We start from the raw sequence: 19,738 nt of genomic DNA on the forward strand, positions 1-19,738 counted from the left end.
GGGATTGTTATCTTTTCCCATTTGCCAATTTAATGGTGGAAACATGATGTACTATCACCAAACCTCAGCTCCCAAGACTGCCAGCTGCTCAGTGCTTTCAAATAACTTGGGGAGGAGGCTTGTTGAGGTCAATATGGCCTCCCTCTTCCTTATCTCTGTACCCTCCACTGGCCCTACAATTCTCCTGAGAATTCAGCGCTCCTACACTTCTGGCCTCTTGACCATGCCCCACTTCCTTTGCCTCACCGTTCGCAGCCATGCCTTCAGCTGTCTTGGCTCCAAGCTCTGGAATCCCCTTCCTAAATCTCTCCGCTCCACTGCCCTGATTATGACCCTCTTTAGGAACTACCTCCTTACCCAAGTTTTGTCACCTGTCCTAATATCTCCTCCTTTGGCTCGGTCAATTTTAGTCTGAATGCACTCCTGGAGAGCGCCTTTCCTACATTAAAGGCACAAAATAAATGCAAGTTGCCACTGATGAGGTGGGGTTCTGTGTCATAAAGGGGAACATGGAGAAGTCCTTCAGTAAGATTGTAAGGAGCAACATTCTGTTCAAGCCTCACCTCCAAAAAGCACAAGGTGCACATGGATTTCTTTGCCACAAAGATGGAGACCATTTGTTTCTGCAGCTTCCCTTCCTTCCACTAGCCCATTGGCCAAATTTTGAGGTTCCTCCCTGCCCTGGCCCTGAACTTGCATCTTTCTGTAGTTTCTCTCCTATATCCCCTCGAGCTCATCTTGTCCATGAGACCCAACTCCTGCTCCCTCGACCCTATTCCCACTAAGCTGCTAACCAGCCAACTTCCCTTCCTGGCTTTCATGTGAGCTCAGGGACTGTCCCCCTTCTCCTTCAAATCGACAATCATTACCCCAACAACAACCCTCGTCCTCTCGGTTCTTGCAAATTACCACTCCATCTCCAACCTCCCTTTCCTGTCCAAAGTTCTGAATCTGTTGTCGCCTCCCAAATCCATGCCCATCTTTCCCGGACTCTGTTTGAATCCCTCCAATCAGGTTTCACCACTGCCACAGTACCAAAATGGCACTTAGTCAAAAATGAAATCTTTTGTCACTGTGAGAAAGGTAAACTATCCCCTCCTTGTCCTCAACCTGTCTGCAGCCTTTGACATACAAAAACACAAGATGGATGAGAATGGAACCAGGTGAGATGCAGTCCCACCCAGCAGGGCAATGGTGGAGATGCATTGGAGGAGGATGGTGTGGCTAGTAATGTCTGGGATAGTTAGATTTTTGGTCTCACAGGGAAACATGTGATAAGGGGAGCGGGTTAGAAAGTGGAATTGAAGCCCAAGATCAGCCATGATCGTATTGAATGGCAGAGCATTCTCAATGGGCCATACAGTCTACTCACCTGGTTCCATTCTCATCCATCTAAGTGTAGCCAGAAAATCACCTACAATGGCTTCTCTTCCTGTTCCTGCACAGTTACCTCTGGTGTCCCCCAAGGACCTATTCTTGGCCTCCTCCTATCTCTCATCTATATACTGCTCCTGGGCGACATCTGAAGAATGTCAGTTTCCACATATATGCTGACAACATCTAGCTCTACTTCACCACCTCCTCTCTTGACCCATCCACAGTATCTGAATTGTCAGACTGCTGTCCAACATCCAGTAATGGATGAGCAGAAATTTCCTCCAACTAAATAGTAAGACCGAAGTCATTATCTTCAGTCCACAACACAATCGCTGTTCCCTAGCCACTGAGTCCATCCTTCCCCCTGGCAATGGTGTGAGGCTGAACCAGTCTGTTTACAAACTTTGTGTCATATTTATCTCTAGGCTAAGCTTCCAACCACATATTCGCACCATCACCAAGACCGCCTATTTCTTCGCTAGACTCTACCCGTCTCAGCTCATCTGGCGCTGAAACCTTCATTCATGCCTTTGTTACCTCTAGACTTGACTATTCCAACACAAAGCTGGCTGGTCTCCCACGTTCTACCCACCATAAACGCAAGGTCATCCAAGACTTTGCTGCTCGTGCCCCAATTTGCACCAAGTCCCATTCACCCATGCTTGCTAACCTACATTGGGTCCCAATTCAGCAATGTCTTGATTTTAAAATTCTCATCCTTGTTTTCAATCCCTCCATTGCCTTAGAATCATAGAAAAGTTACAGCACAGAAGGAGACCATTCAGCCCATCGTGTTTGCACCAGCCCATTCCTATTTCACTAATCTCCTCCCACCCCATAACCTTCCGAGATATCTGTGCTTCTCCAATTCCGGCCTCTCAAGCATCCCTGATTTTAATCCCTCGGTCACCTGCCCTAATATCTCATGTGCCTCAGTGTCAAATTTTGTTTGGAATGTTCATGTAAAGCATGTTGCGATATTTTAACTCTTTAAAGATGGAATATAAATACAAGTTGCAAAAGAATGCAGTGACACAAATTTGGAACTGTAATGTGGATATAGAAATGTAATGTCTGATTTCTAGCACCAGAGGGAGCACTCTTCTGTTCAGCCTTCAGTGTAAAATAGAACTGTTCTGACTAAAAGCCTCACACTCAATCCTGCTTCTATTCTCAACTGGACCGGATATACAGGGGGAGCAACATTTTTTGGGGGTGCCGGAGGTGGGAGGGGTTTTTTGCTCCCGATTGTTGGCCAGCGGCATCTAGTAGAAAATGGGTGTTACCTCCCAAACCCATGACCTTTACCACCTAGAAGGGCAGCGGCAGCAGGTGCATGGGATATTCTTCACCTTCAAGGCACACACCATCCTGACTTGGATATATGTCACCATTCCTTGGCCGTCGTTAGGTCAAATTCCCAGAACTCCCTACCACATGATCTTCAACAGGTCAAGAAGGCCCACCCCTACCTTCTCTAGGGCAACTAGGAATGGGCAATAAATGCTGACATTTCCAGCTATGCCCACATCCTGAAATTCTTTTTTTTTTAAAAAGTGAAGACACTGTCCTTTGGCACTGGTGCTCACACTCAACAACAGGGTTCAAGAGGAGGACCAGCCACTTAAGTGTGGTACAGCAGGTTGGCTCATGCCCCTTGGAACCGACCCAAGTGAGAAGAAAAGGCAAATTTAAAAATAAAAAGCTCATTCACAGAACAGGCTACAAATTCCCCAGATTCCAGAGATAAGCTGCCCTGATACATTAGTCCCTCATGGAATTGTTCTGAAATGCAAAATGTGAGAACTTATAAAAGTAAGTTTGTACAGTTATTAAAATACTGCAACATCTGCAGAAAATTAAAGCTTTACATGCTGACCAGACAGCTGTGGGTCATTGAATAAAGCAGTGTACAGGCCTTCAGCTGGGGCTGCTCAGAACATAATCCAGACCTTAGACTGTGCAAATCATCTGGATCAACAGACGGACACTTCAATTATCAATTCACAACAAAGCCTCAACTTTTCCATGCAAACCTTCACCGTGTCTGGAAGGAGGATTAATTAATGCAGCACAGACCAGGGATAGAGCTCATGTAGCTCAGTGTAGGGATCAAGGATGACACCATTCGTCTGTGTAGCTCAGTGCAGGGAGTGAACCTGCCCACTGCCTCCCCACCTCCCGGCCTGGCACCCCCCCACTCCCGACCCCCCCGGCCTGTGTTGCTCAGTGCAGGGAGTGAAACTGAGCCCCTCCTGGCCTGTGAGGCTCAGTGCAGGGAGTGAACCTGGGCCCCTCCTGGCTGCGTGGCTCAGTGCTTCAAGAAAATGCACCACAGTAAGGATTTTGCTTCTGTATGCAGGCATGAATGTGAAATGTGATGCACCCTAGTACAGGCACAAGCTTCTCACATGTTAAAGGAAGCCAAAACGACCAGACTATGGTAAAAGCCTTGTACAAAGGTTGTTCAAAACCACTTATGTAAAAATCACATGCCCCAGTCCCTCTCCCTCACTCCCATCAACAATACAGGTAGAGGTGTTTAGGATTTTTGATTTTTTTTTAAAAAAAACATTTGTAGGCTGCACTTTTATGCATTGTGGAAGGAGAGAAGGGTGAAAAAGAAAGTAACAAGCTTTCAGTAATACAGAACATGCAGTCACTGTACTTTCATATGGAGTTACAATGGGCCAGTGAAAGCTGAGTGAGACAATTTACCTTGAGCATTGCGTGGGCAGGCAGCACCTCAGTTGGGATTCTCATTGCAAAGGCTCGACTGATGTACGCAGAGCCATCCGGGATACTGAAGGACACAGCAGGGGCATCCTGCTCCAGTAACACCGAATGCATGGAGGCCTCAATCTGGCTGTCCAAATCTTTGACTATCTGCACTGGCTCATTCTGCCAACGTGCCAGTGCTGTGGCCTCCAGAAGCTCCAGTATCAACAGAGTCCTTCCCAATCCGTACAGCAGAAACATTCTCCAAATCCAGAAGAGACAATTTTCTTTTTTAAAAAAGCAGAAACGTAGAAACCGTTGATTGTGTAGTACCAGCCGTAGAGAGAAAAAACCCAACACTGCTGCGATACTCTTATTTTAAAGTCACACCAGCTGCAATCCTATCATTTATCCACTGTGGTTGGCATTTGACAATAACCTGTAAATAAAGGAGAAAAGAATAAATACATCATTTTTTTTTTTAAAAAGAGAGAAACAAATTCATCTGGTGTAAGAGTCCAGCACAAGGAAGTTTAATCGTAAAGTTAGTGCTTGGCTGTTCAAGGGTAATGTCAGAAAGCGCTTCTTTCCACAAAGTAAAGTGGAAACCTGGACAATTCTGCCGCAAGCAGCTATTTAGGCTGGGAGTCAACTGACAACCTTGAAACGGAAATTGACAGAAATTTGTTAGGGAAGTGTATTAAGGGTAATTGAAAGAAGGTGGGTAGATGAAGTTAAGATACAGATCAGCCATGATCTAAGTGACGGGTGGAAAAGGTTTGAGGGCCTGAAAGGCCTCCTCCTGCGTTTTGAAATAGAACAGCGCGAACACAGGACATGGTGTTTTACAACGAGCGCCGACTATTAAAGTCAAATTTGTTCAGTGAGCGTAAAAAATACTCAACTTGGGGTGCGAGAGCTGCTTACAGTCCCCAAATGCCAGCTTGCAGGAGATCAGCCTACCTCTCCAGCATTTACAACCAGTGTAGCCCAACCATGAGCCTTAATTTTTGTCCTGGCACAACTGGCTCTGCCCATGTGGGCCAGCAGTTGTGCCTCATGGAATATGGCAATACGGCAGCATGCCACGCTCACTGGAGCTAGATTAGGCCCGGTGAAGAAATGCAGATGGTCGGGAAGGGCTGATTTACAAAAGTAACATCTTCCTGAATCCCAGCTGGCCTCAGTTTAAATAAATCTGGCATGTTTATTTGGGGGTGGGGGAGAAGGATTGATTAAGATTTTTTTTTAGATTTTTTTAGATTTAGAGATACAGCACTGAAACAGGCCCTTCGGCTCACCGAGTCTGTGCCAACCATTAACCACCCATTTATACTAATCCTACACTAATTCCATATTCCTACCACATCCTCACCTGTCCATATATTCCCCTACCACCTACTAGGGGCAATTTATAATGGCCAATTCACCTATCAACCTGCAAGTCTTTTGGCTGTGGGAGGAAACCGGAGCACCTGGAGGAAAATCATGCAGACACAGGGAGAACTTGCAAACTCCACACAGGCAGCACCTGAACCCGGGTCGCTGGAGCTGTGAGGCTGCGGTGCTAACCACTGCGCCACTGTGGCTTAGAGGCTACAGCAAGACCGGCTCGCCGAGACTCCACAGTTCCAAGACTCCACTGCCTGTGTAATTCCCCACATTTTGTCTCGCTATTAAAAGGATGTCATCTGAATACAGTGTGTAAAGCCAGGAGAGTGTGGCTGGCAGTGGAATTTAAGATCAAATTCAAAATAACCACCTTTTCAAATGAATTTATGTTGTGCACGACGTTCGTTTTGCAGATGGTTTTTTTGCTACCTCCTCAAATCTCCCAACAGAGCTTGTTTTTATTCAAGCCATTTTTTGTTCCTTCCTCTTCTTGAAATCCCAAATTCTACACATCTACTCCCGGTTTCTACGTTTCTCTATTGCGGGAAAATGGGATTAGATTGGATGGGTGGCGCAGACGTGTTGGGCTGAAAGGCCTGTTTCTGTGCTGCATAACTATGACTCCACCCTTTGGGACAGAATTCAGTGCATCTCCCAGAGTGAGAATAATTTTAAAAGCATTAACCCTTTAGAGAACTGCAGCACGTTAACCCATTGCTACACAGAATAGAAAAAGCTTTCCTGTGCTAGGTTTGTAGGCTCAGTGACCACTTCCGATGTAGGTTTAAAAAAAAAGCAAATCACCAGTGGGATTCCTGGCATCGTCCATCGACTAGTTCTTCTGACATTTCTACATTATATCTTTCTGGAAGTTTATCTTCTGAACGGAGTGCAAAGGGTACTTTTCATTAAGTTTTCTTGTTAAGGCTTCAAATAACCATTTCAGCCAAGTCGTAAATGAACTGCAGCATGCTTGGGAGGAACAGGCAATTTTGAACCAATGGCTCCCAAAGCTGCCCACCACCAGGGTTTTCCTTGCCTTATGTCAGGTTCTGTTGTAGACTAAATGAGAATCGGTCTCTATCAATTAGTCTATAACAATATCATTGTATCATGTGACTACCAGGATGGTAGAAAGTGAACTAGATCTTGGTCTTTTTTAATCTGACAATTTCTATATTCCTAATTTAAATGACTTCAAAAACCATCACATGTTTCCTGATCATCCTATTAGGTTAAGGCACTAATCACGCAATTGCTATATGGCTTTGCTAGTGCTGTTGGGGAGGATTTAAACTAGAATGGCAGGGGGATGGGAAGCTGAGTGGGTCATTTGAGGAGGATGAGGAAACAAGGATAGAAACGAAAGACAGGAAACAAAAAGGCAAAAGTGGAAGGCATAGAAATCAGGCACAAGAAACAAATAAGGCCATGGTGCAAAATAATGCTAAGATGACTAAGAATGTTAAAAAGACAGCAATGCAAGGCGTATTCACAATAAGGTAGGCGAATTAACCGTGCAAATAAACATAAATGGACATGATGTAGTTGCAATTACGGAGACATGGCTGTAGGGTGACTAAGGATGGGAACTGAACATCCAATGGTATTCAATATTTAGGAAGGACAGGCAAAAAGGGAAAGGAGGTGGAGTAGCATTCTTAGTAAAAGAGGAAATCAATCCAATAGTGAGGAAGGATATTAGCCCAGAGAATCCTGATGTGGAATCTGTATGGGTGGAGCTAAGAAACACCAAGGGGCAGAAAACGTTGGTGGGGGTTGTACATAGACCCCCAAACAGCAGTGGTGATGTAGAGGATGGCATTAAACAGGAAATTAGAGATGCATGCAAATAAGGGTGCAACTGTAATCATGGGTGACCTTCATCTACATTTAGATTGGGCAAACCAAATTAGCAATAATACTGTAGAGGAAGAATTCCTAGAGTACGTACGTGATGGCTTCTTGGACCAATACATTGAGGAACCAACTAGAGAACAGGCCATCCGAGACTGGGTATTGTGTAATGAGAAAGGATTAGTTAACAATCTTGTGCGGGGTCCCTTGGGGAAGAGCGACCATAACATGATAGAATTCTTAATTAAGATGGAAAGAGAGAGTTTGATTCAGAGACTGGGGTCCTGAATCTAAATAAAGGAAACTATGAAGGTATGAGGCGCGAGCTGGCCATAACAGATTGGGGAACGTTACTTAAAAGGGTTGACAGTGGATAGGCAATGGCTAGCATTTAAAGACTGCATGGATGAATTACAACAATTGTTCATTCCTGTCTGGCGCAAAAATAAAACAGGAAGGGTGGCTCAACCGTGGCTTACAAAAGAAATTAGGGATAGTATTAGATCCAAGGAGGAGAAATATAAAATGGCCAGAACAAGCAGCAAACCTGAGGATTGGGAGCAGTTTAGAATTCAGCAAAGGAGGACAAAGGGATTGATTAAGAAGGGGAAAATAGAGTATGAGAGTAAACTTGCAGAGAACATAAAAACTGACTGTAAAAGTTTCTATAGATAAATGAAGAGAAAAAGATTAGTGAAGACAAATATGGGTCCCTTACAGCCAGAAATGGGGGAATTTATAATGGGGAACAAAGAAAAAGCAGACCAAGTAAATACATACTTTGACTGTCTTCACAAAGGAGGACACAAATTACCTCCCAGAAATGTTGGGGAACATGGGGTCTAGTGAGGAGAACAGTATAAAATCAGTATTAGTAGGGAAATGGTGTTAGGGATTGAAGGCCGATAAATCTTCAGGGCCTGATAATCTACATCCCAGAGTACTTAAGGAAGTGGCCGTAGAAACAGTAGATGCATTGCTAGTCATTTTTCAAAATTCTATAGACTCTGGAACAGTTCCAATGGATTAGAGGGTAGCTAATGTAACCCCACTATTTAAAATAAGAGGTAGAGAGAAAACAGGGAATTATAGACCGGTTAGCCTGACATCAGCAGTGGGGAAAATGCTAGAGTCCATTATAAAAGATGTAATAGCAGAGCACTTGGAAATGACAGGATTAGACAAAGTCAACATGGATTTACAAAAGGGACAAATCTACTGGAATTTTTTGAGGATGTAACTAGTAGAATAGATAAGGGAGAACCAGTGGATGTGATGTATTTGGATTTTCAGAAGGCTTTCGATAAGGTCCCACATAAGAGATTAGTGTGCAAAATTAAAGCACATGGGATTGGGGGTAAGGTACTGACATGGAGAGAACACTGGTTGGCAGACAGGAAACAAAAGAGTAGGAATAAACAGGTCTTTCTCCGAGTGGCAGGCAGTGACTAGTGGGGCACTGCAGGGATCAGTGCTAGGACTACAGCTATTCGCAACATATGTTAATGATATAGACGAGGGAACTAAAAGTAATATATCCAAGTTTGCAGATGACACAGAGCTGGGTGGGAGTGTGAGCTGCGAGGAGGATGCAGGGAAGCTCCAGTGTGATTTGGACAGGTTGAGCGAGTGGACAAATACATGGCAGATACAGTATAATGTGGATAAATGTAAGGTTATCTATTTTGGTGGCAAAAACAGAAAGGCAGATTATTTGAACGATGACAGATTGGGAAAGGGGAGGTGCAGCGAGACCTGGGTGTCCTTGTGCATCAGTCGCTGAAAGTAAGCAAGCAGGTGCAGCAGGCAGTTAAGAAGGCAAATGGTATGTTGGCCTTCACAGCGAGAAGATTAGAGTACAGGAGCAAGGATGTCTTGCTGCAATTATCCAAGGCCTTGGTGAGACCACATCTGGAGTATTGTGTGCAGTTTTGGTCTCCTTATGAGGAAGGATATTATTGCTATGGAGGGAGTGCAGCGAAAGTTCACCAGACTGATTCCTGGGATGGCAGGACTAACGCATGGAAAGAGATTGGGTCGATTAGGCTTGTATTCGCTAGAGTTTAGAAGAATGAGACGGGATCTCAGAAACTTACAAAATTCTAACAGGACTAGACAGACTAGATGCAGGACAGATGTTCCCGATGGCAGGGGAGTCCAGGACCAGTGGTCACAGTCTAAGGATAAGGGGTAAGCCATTTAGGACTGAGATGAGGAGAGATTTCTTTACCCAGAGAGTGGTGAACCTGTGGAATTCTCCACCACGGAAAGCAGTTGAGGCCAAATCATTAAATATATTCAAGAAAAAATTTGATAAAATTCTTAGGGCTAATGGGATCAAAGGATACAAAGAGAAAGCGGGAACAGGTTACTGAGTTTGGATGATCAGCCATGATTGTATTGAATGGTGGAGCAGGCTCGAAGGGCCAAATGGCCTACTCCTGCTCCTATTTTCCTATGTTTCCTGGTAAAGGCCTGCTACCACCTGAACCCGATGACATGTGGCGGGTTCGGGTCAGGCCCCTCTCCCGGGTCCGGCTTTCAGGCTCAGGTTGGGCTGGACACACACGGTAAGTGCTCTGCCGGTAAGTATTGAAATTTTTTTTTAAATTTCCTTACTTGAGCTGGGAGTCCGGGACGAAATGGAGTCTGCGCAGTGAGCAAGTGACCTCGCTATGACATCATCACACATGCGCTGCAGCTTCCTGCAGGTTTGGTGTTAGGACGGTAAGTAAAGGGATGGTCGGGTCGAGTCGGGGTCAGGCTCAGGTCGGGTCGAGCTCGGGCAAAATTGGAGGGATACTGGCCGGGTCGGGCTCGGGTCCGCTGTGGATCGGTTGGGTTCGGGTTGGGTTCTTTTTCCCGACTTGAGCAGGCCTTTATTTCCTGGGCCAAATCCCAGTGTGTTAAGCTAGCTGATCATAGGATAGGGAATGAGATGCTACAGTAGCCTCAGTTTGTATGTTTGCTTGGACTTCAGAAAGACATGATTGGGCAATGACCCCATGGATTCCCCAAAGCTCGCATGAATGGCCACTTGAGCACAGCCCTACAGGATGGTAGGCATTGTACAACTGAATGCCAGTAAACAGCGTCTTCGAATAGTCTTCAGTCACCAGCAATGGCCCAACTAGACAGACCAGCAAGTACACGTCAAACACAACCTCGATGCACGGAGTTTTTTGGTCAGATGTCGAGAGGTGCTGTGTGTAGTTTTAATGTTGATTAGTAGGTAAATCTATTTTTTGTTTTGTGTGGAGCAGAGGTTCCAGTTGGCTGCTGGTTCTGCAATCTCCAAATGAAATACATGACTCAGTGTGTGATCAAGCCATACATCCACTGTGCTAACAGATGATCAACATTCCAATTTCACCCCCACCCCCCCCCCCCCCCCCCCCCACTCCACCACTGAAGAAAAGATTGGTGGGGTCAAAACTGGCCAGTAGTGTAAAAATGAAAGTATTGATATTTTAACACTAGATGCCACTTGCATTTAGAAGTGTCAACATACTTACAAAAGCACGAGGAACAATCTTAAGGGAAGAAGATACCTACTGTTCCAAGACAACAACGTGCATTTATATAGTGCCTATAATGTAGTAAAACATTCCCATGGCAATGAAAAGAAGTGTTATCAGACACAAATGTTGACCTCCGCATAGATTCCTTTAATCACAAACTTGACCCAAGTATAGACATAGGATCCAATTGGTCATAATTCAATACTTCCTAAATCACTGTAGCGCAATGACTGTTTTCCCTACCCCCAGTACACTGACTCATGCTGAGGTACTGCTTTAAGTTGCTATCCAGTACTCTTCCAACTGTCTGATCTTCCCATGCAGGTGACAGCGAGGACTGGTAGGTTGTTTGACAGTGGAATCCGATACAACCACCCATCCTCACCGGAGGCCAACTGACATTTGCTTATTTTCCAGCAGGGATGACCGGTTAGTGATCAGCAGCAACAGTTCTGGGATTGTTCCCTTGAGCCCAATTGTAATGGCTCAGCTACTGCCTCAGCCAGGGATGGAACCTGACACTTAACCTCACCTGCATGTTATACAACCATCGGGGCAATGCATGTACTCACTGAGTCACCAGGGAGAGCCTTAAAATAATTCCTTGGAGTTAATTATTTGTAAGCTTAATGCTTTTGGCAAGTTTGAGGAGCAGAATAAATTACATTACACCTTCAATTGGAAACCTTCACTTGACTTGGCACCAAACAACCATTTAATTCAGGATCCTCCTGGGGGCCTTGGAATTATGTATCTAAACACATTCCTACTGCTGAAGGTAATGAACATCTGACAACAAGCAATTCATAGCATCCCCAGAATCATGACGCCACAAAACATATACAATACACAGACTTACATAAATATACTTGCAAAAAGGTGCGTCTGCCATGTCATAAGGTGAAGTGAGTCACAGAAAGAAATCCTGTTTGACTCAAATTTCAAAGGAATTAATCAAGACAAAATAGAAATCACTGTCTGAATTTATGTCTGGCGAAACAGCCATCGTCCCACCATCCTCTAAAACCTCAGACTAGTTACGTGCCAACATGGAAGGTATGGGAGACCAGCTGTTTTGCCGTATTTTTGTCAGTTAAGGGTATTAAGGGTAAAGGTGGGTAAATGGGAGTTATAATGCAGATCAGCCATGATCTACTTGAATGGGGGGGGGGGGGGGCGTGGGGGAGCATAAAGGGCTAAATGACCACTTCTATAAAATCATACAGCACAAAAAAGGTGGCTTTCTGGCTCATCGTGCTTCTGCGAGGTCTTTGAAAGAGCTAGCCAATCAGCACCACTCCCGATTTTTGCCCCATAGCCAGGCAAAGTTTTCCTTTGAATAATTATTCAATTCCAATTTGAAAGTTACTACTGAATCTGCTGCTGCCACCATTTAGACAGTGCATTCTAGATCAACTTGCTGCTTAAAAAAATTATTTCCCCAGTTTTTTTTGCCAATTACCTTAAATGTGTCCTCTGGTTATCAATCACCCACCCGCCCAAATAGACTCTGAAATAGAGTCTGCAGATCTTTCAAACGCAGAATTGCATTTATTGGCATGTGGAATTATAGGTTTCTTTTAAATTAAAAAGAGCTGATGATGGGAGCATTGTGCAGATCAAGACACGCCCATTCTCAGTTTAAGCACATATTAGTGGGACTGATTTGCTTCCAATTCTTACCCTGCGATTTCCAAATATGGGAAGATTGCTTTTGTTTTGAAAGATTGGCTTTTGAGAGAAAAAAGGCTGAGCTTCAAAGCGGAGCTACAAATTCTTCACAACCTTTATTTGACCTTTCTTTCAGTTCAAATGGATTATATAGTAATGTGTGTAAATTTATTTTTATATACTATACTCAAAAAATAACCTCCTCAAATGTTTCCTTCAACGCTACCCTTGTCCTCTGTCCACTGGGGATCCAACCGAAAGTGTTCTGCATCCCAAGTCTCCTTATTTATAGATGAAGCCTGTTCTTCACCCTTCTCTAACATTCAGGGTAGCTTGAAAAGACTGCGAAACACTGTTCCGAAACTCTGAAAGGACAGCCTGCCAATTTTCATTTGACCAACCTCTCAAAATAAATTAAAAAATCCACTTCCCATTTGGATTATTCCCAACCCTCCCACATCAATGCTTTGGAAAATAACCACAATCCATACAATTGGAGATGGGTTAATCTGACCTTTCCCACACTCAGTCTACAGGCTGAGCACAAGTCAGTGGTTCCACTAGATCCAAATCAAAACCACCTGCAGCAGGAATATTTTAGATGACCAAAGAGTGAAAAAGTTCTGTACTATTTTCTACCACAGTCTGGAAATTTTAGCTTGGGATTGGTGTAAATCATTATTTGGTTGACCAGATATATTTGCCCTCCATAATCTTTCTCCTCCCCACATCCTCTCTGCTGAAATCAAGACTCACCAAACTATTGTTGACTTCCAACTCATTCTTTCCCAGGATCTTAAACTGTGGAACTCTGCACCTCCCTTGGTCTTCCCGTCAGCTACAACCTACAGATTCTTAGATTCCAACTGGGGTGCTACCTAGTCACGACTGCTCACTCCTCTTTAAACATGGTGGCATCCTAAGCTACAGGTTTTAGCCCTGCACTTGGATTTCTCAATTCAAAAATTATTTCCAGGAAATAAAGATCAGCAATACAAATGTTTTCTCCCATGCTTATTCATTTGCACTATCTATCCAGACTACTGTGGCTGCAAACCTACTCTTTAGAAAGACCATCTCTACTGGCAACTACTCATGACTTTAGCTCAAGGATTCCAACAATGCTGTATCATTCATTGTTATTGAGCCACTCAACTTGATCAGAGGATCATCAGTGAGAGACATTTATGTTCGAGGCGAGGGATATTAGTGAAGGGAAATGGAATACTTTTAGGCATCTAAAACCAACATCTAGTGCTCTTAAAGCTTGCATTAGCATAACTCGAAGAGTAAGGCTCTCTCCACACCAACTTAGCCACTCCCAAGTTAGATGTATAATGCAATGAAACCTCCATGCTCTGATTATCCACTTTCTCAATTACCTGCTAAAATTTTCAAAGCTGTGATTGACACTTTGCCTCATTACACAGCTGACTAACATCAATCCCTTCCCGTCTGACAGATCAACCTTATCGCCCATGAAATATTAAATTCAGTCTCTGTTGTTTGTATTGTACTTTTCTTCATCCCAGCACCTGCAGTACTGCTGTGCCAGACTTCCAAAACTTGTGCGCTCCCAATTATCTGTTAACTTCCAATACCTGGCATAAAACTCCCACTGTCCCATACTACTCCAATATACATTATTCCAACCTCAGATAAGCACCTTCTACTGCACTAGCATGATTTTTTTTCTATTTTCCCTCACAGTTGGTGCTAAATTGTGTTGAATTATGAGCAGCTGGGATGAGAATGCTCAAAGTTATTCCCCACTTATAGGATCCTCACAGACAGTAGAGGTAAAGATCGCATTTCAGTAATCTAGGCTGGATTTGAACCTAGACTGCAGAGGTGAAAGAACAACTTGCATTCATATAGCATCTCTAATGTAGTAAAATACTCAAAAGGTGCTTGACAGGAGAGCAATTAGATAGAATCAACTGTGCCAAAAGGAGGAGACATCAGGACAGTGGCAAATCTTGGTTGAAGATCACACTAAAGTTTGGGGCAGCTACGGCAAAGGCTCAAAGGGGAAAGGCCACTGTGTAAGGCCCTGCCGCCATAGTATACGGAGGGGCTGGAACCCATGTAAAACTCAGAGCTGTATCCACCAAAATGCTTACTATGTAATGCCAATGTACATTGCATTTAAAATGGAATGGCAAGAATTGTGAGGCACTTCATGTTTCTGTATCAAAGAAACCTGATCTCTATTGTACTTTCTGAAATGTGAAATTTGAACGGTTTTGAACTGTTCTGCAATATATTTTTGCAAATTCTTATGAATAAAAATATATTTTTGGAAAAAGATGTAGGTTTTAAGGAGTGTCTCAAAGGAGGGGCGAGAGGTCAAGAGGTGGAGAAATTTAGAGAGGGAATTCTAGAGCTCAGGGCCTGGACTGCTGATGGCAAAGCTGCCAATGGGAGTGAAGGAGATGCGGGCGGAGCACAAAAGGCCAGAGCAGGAGGAGTGCAGAGTTCTCAGAGGGTTGTCGGGTTAAAAGGAGGTTACAGAGATAGGGTGGGGCAAGGCCATGCATTAACTCATTGTAACACCCAGTACCCTGCCAGTGCATGATTCATCCGAGATTCAAGTCTGCTGTATTACAAACCTCAAATGGGTTGAGCCTACAATGTCACCAAGAAACTGTAACTTCTGTGGGTTTGAATATACTTCTGAAGATGACTTTAAAAAGCTAAAACCACAGGTTTTTTTGTTTACCCAAAGCAGTTCTGACATTTATTACTAAAGTCAAAGTTGCAATTGCTGTTCTAACAAGGTTGGCTATTTCAACGGGGCAGTTCCAATGGATTTGTAGCTGGAGGGGTAAGAATTAAAAAATTTGGCAGTTTAACTTTATAACAAAATCAGGTAGATCTTTATTTCAACCAGAATGTAAATGGATTGCAGAATAAGTTACCAAGGAAAAGTCAATGAAGCAGACAAGTACATCTGGGGGGAATTATAGGGGGAATTAGATGCAATTCCAGATAGGAGATTGAGGGTTTATGGCAGGGTCAATCTATGAAAGAGCAGGATTTTGGGGCCAAATGGCCATTGTTGATTTCTAAAAATTTCCTAGTTTTTTCCCTTCCGTAGCCCACAGGCACTGAACCCAGAGTATCCTGCCACCATCCTGGCTGACACTACTCAGACTGGAAAACAAATCAGAGACCTTCTGATTCATACAATGCACCAACACATGGTTTGATCAAGTCAATAATTGGGGAGCGGTGGATGCAGTGACCTGAGCACTGCTACATGTACTGCACGTTTAGCTTCACCATATATTGAATACAGTGCAACAAGATATAGGGCAACAGCTCCCCACACAGTGCTAGTGGTTAAAAAACGATTTACAAAAATTGAGGAAAAGTAGAAGCAAAATACTGCAGATGCTGAAAATCTGAAATAAAAACAAAGTGCTGGAAATACTCAGGTCAGAACAGATGAAAGGTCACAGACCTGAAACGTTAACTGTTTTTCTCCACAGATGCTGCCTGAGCTGCTGAGTATTTTCAGCACTTTGTTTTTATTTGAGGAAAAGTAGCTCCTGTTGCTGGGAACTGCTGACATATCGTCCACAGGCACCTCACCGTATCACTGGTATACAGTTCCTTTAATAGGAATGTGTTTAAATTCAGAACCAAAGTTTTTTTTGGAAGACAGCAGAAGCACAAATAGCCTCAGCAATCCCGGGCTCAACAGGAAAACAATGGCTAGGGTTTCTACTCCTGATTAGGACCTCGCAGTCGACTACATAACGACTACCGCATTTCACACTCAGTGAAGCTCTTTGGGAATATTTCAGAGATGCAGTAAGGCACCATACAAACACAAGCCTGCCTTCCTTCTTTGTCATCCACGAGTCCTGCTGGAAAGTGCACTTGAGAACTTCAGATGAGAACGGGTCAAGCTCAGCTTTAAATCTCCCGCCATTCCCAAAATAACATGCCTGCCTAAACAATACCTCATTAAGACGTGGGAGTGAAAGACTGTGCTAAAGAGAGGCAGCAAAAAATGAAGACAAACACATTTAAAGCAAGGTTATGCTGAAATGGTTTACTTTGGACATTGGGGGGGATTCCATAAGGCAGTAAAAGAAAAAGACTTGCATTTACATTGTGCCTTTCGTGACCTCAGGATGACCCAAAGTGCTTTAAAGCCAAGTTCGACTGCAGTCACCTTCGTAATGCAAAAAATACAGCAGCCAATTTGAGGAGAGTGCAATCCCGTAACAGCAATGTGATAATGATCAGCTAATGCATTTCAGTAATGGTCGTGGGATAAACGTTGGCCAGGTCACTGAGGAGACCTCCCCTGCTTTTCTTCAAAATAGTACTGTGGGCTCTTTAACATCTAACGAAGAGGGCAAAGGAGCCTCATCTTAAGATCTAATCCAAAAACTGGCACTTCTGGAAGTGCAGCACTCCCTCCATATTGCACAGAGTCAGGCTAGGATATATGCTCCAGTCTTTGAGTGCGACTTGAACATCAAAATGTTAATCCCAGTATTGGGGAGTATACCTTTAACATGGTCGTTTGATGCTGATGAATAGAAATGCGAACAAATGGACAGCACATTGACAATACTGGGCTGAGCTGCCAGTCTACATCACCTTAGCTCCACAGTGCAGCGTCAACTGCATTGACACAATCAGCACACACTCATATCAAATCACTCCAACTCGCTGTGCTAGGAGCTTGGGGACAGCCACACCCCAGTAGTTTACGACTGGCTACTTTCCTGCTTAATGCAAGGACCTTGAGGGACACAAAAGAAAGCCATTTCAAGTTTACGCAGACATAAGGGTCTAAACATAGCCAGCTGGTAGTGGCGCGGCATCAGCTGCTAAGCGTTCAGGACTCCCAAATGTGAGCCAATACTAAAGTGGGCTCTACACCTTCCCTAAAAACACACTTCATAACTCCCACAGGGTCACTCAGACAGCTACAGAGTGTGGGTATGGGGAGGGGGTGGCGCACAAAGAGGTAGCTTAACATGAGCCAAATACATCTCACAAGAGAGAGCTGGTGGGTGACAAACGCAGACTCCTACCATTTAAAGCTGAACACCTCAACCAAGAAGACGAATTAGACAGTCCGAGAATCAGTTAGATGCTGAGTAAACCAGTCACACATAAGGGAGCTTTCCAACAGTCTCAAGGCTGGGCTTATTTGACCTTGAGAAAGGAGAGTGTGACAGAAGCAAACTAAAAACGGAGACTTCAGTTTACTCAGCCTTGCAGCTTTGATACATCGCCGTCTCTCAGAGAAACCTGAAGCCTAATACTGAGCAACAAAAACAGGGCTGCAGAAATGGCGACTTGGGATAACATTCCACTGAATAACACAACCTTGACTCAATGCTTCACCAGTCTGAGAATTAAAATCTGAGGCGACAGTTCAATCACATGCCTTGAATCGCTAAGTTAGTCGCTGGGCATTTTTAGCCTTTTGGTGCCAATAGAGGACAGGGATTTTTCTTCTTTAAAATCGCACCATGACCAACACGGATTAATATAACAACCTGCATTTATATGGCACCTCTAACATAGTAAAACATCTGAAGGCACGGCTATCAATGGCACAGTGATTAAAATCAGGGATGTGTAGGAGGCCAAAATTGGAGAAGTGCAAAGATCTCAGAGGGTTTTAGGACTGGAGTGTTTTGGAGTATGCTTCTTGTGCAATACTTAATTCATCCACCTAAACGGCATGCAATGATAGACGTGCTAGAGTCGCTCTAGTTATACAGCTCAAAATACTCGTCAGACACAACCTGGAATTGTGCTACTGGGTATTCGATCACATTTTGAGTGGGCACAGTATGAAATTTTCGCAGTCCGTTAACGAAATCCTAACAACTTGGGTTGTATTAGAGTCACAGTCATTTATGGTATAGGAGGCGGCCATTCAGCTCATCGAGTCCATGCTGGCTCCCTGTGGAGCAATCCAGTCAGTCCCATTCCCCCAATTGATCCCCTAGCCCTGCAAGTGCTCATCCAAGTTCCTTTTGAAATCATTGACTGTCTGTTTCCACCACCCTTATCAGCAGCAAGTTCCAGGTCATTACCAATCGCTGCGTGAAAAAGTTCTTCCTCATACTCCCCTCCATCTCTTGCCCAAAATTTTCAATCCGTGTCCCCTAGTCCTTGTACCATTTGTTAATGGGAACAATTTTTCCTTGTCTAACTTATCTAAGCCTGTCATAATCTTGTACACTTCTATTAAATCTCCCCTCAATCTCCTTTGTTTCAAGGAGAACAAATACAGCTTTTCCAATCTAACCTTATAATTAAAATCCTCCATCCCTGGAACCATTCTGGTAAATTTCCTCTGCACCCTCTCAAGGACCCTCCCATCCTTCCTGAAGCGTGGTGACCAGAACTGGATGCAATACTTCAGTTGGGGCCTAACCAGAGCTTTGTAAAGGTTCAGCAGAACTTCCCTGCTTTTGTACTCAATGCCTCTATTTATGAAGCCCAAGATCCCTTGTAAGCACTAAGCACTCTCTCAATATGTCCTGCCACCTTCAAAGATTGATGCACATGCACCCCCAGGTCCCCATGTTCCTGCACACTTTAGAACTGTGCCATTAAGTATATATTGCCTCTCCCTATTCAGTCCCAGGCCATACAAACACAGTCCAACTCACCAAACAAGTTATTGTGGAAAAATAGATGCTCAAGTCAAATTATATTTTGCAAAAAATAAAATCTGGGACACCCAGGCAAACAAATTCAGAACCTCAATGTGTGCATACTGGCAAAAAAAAACACTTTACAAGACAGCGAGCAATGGAATGCGTAGATACCAGGTACAGTAGCATAGTGGTTATGTTACTGGAAATAGTAATCCAGAGGCCAGGACTAATGATCTGGACAGTGAGCTCAACCCTCACTACAGCAATTGGGGAATTTAAATTCAATTAAATAAATCTGCAAAAAAACCCAGCATCAGTAATGGTGACCATGAAACTACTGGATTGTCATAATACACTATCTGGTTCACTATTCTCCTTTAGGGAGGGAAGCTGGCCATTCTAACCTAGTCTGGCCCAGATGTAACTCCAAACTCTCAGCAATGAGATTGTTTTTAACTGCCCTCTGAAATGGCTATAAAAAAATATAATCCACATAGACTACACTGATTCAAGAAGGCAGCCCACCACCACCTTCCCAAGGGCAATTAAGGATGG

General features: G+C 43.8%; 1 protein-coding gene across 3 annotated transcripts in view; it reads right to left on the bottom strand.

Moving 5' to 3' along the window:
• dag1 (dystroglycan 1) overlaps positions 1-19,738 on the bottom strand; it is a 112,125-nt gene that overhangs the window by 31,933 nt on the left and 60,454 nt on the right. For all 3 annotated transcript variants that reach the window (XM_068051410.1, XM_068051411.1, XM_068051412.1), the window contains exon 2: positions 4,096-4,534. In XM_068051410.1, coding sequence (XP_067907511.1) covers positions 4,096-4,356 — 261 coding nt within the window. In that variant the 5' untranslated portion in view covers positions 4,357-4,534. The remainder of the gene's footprint in view (positions 1-4,095; positions 4,535-19,738) is intronic.

The sequence above is a fragment of the Heterodontus francisci genome, chromosome 19, assembly GCF_036365525.1.
Source record: "Heterodontus francisci isolate sHetFra1 chromosome 19, sHetFra1.hap1, whole genome shotgun sequence".
Taxonomy (NCBI): Eukaryota; Metazoa; Chordata; class Chondrichthyes; order Heterodontiformes; family Heterodontidae; genus Heterodontus; species Heterodontus francisci.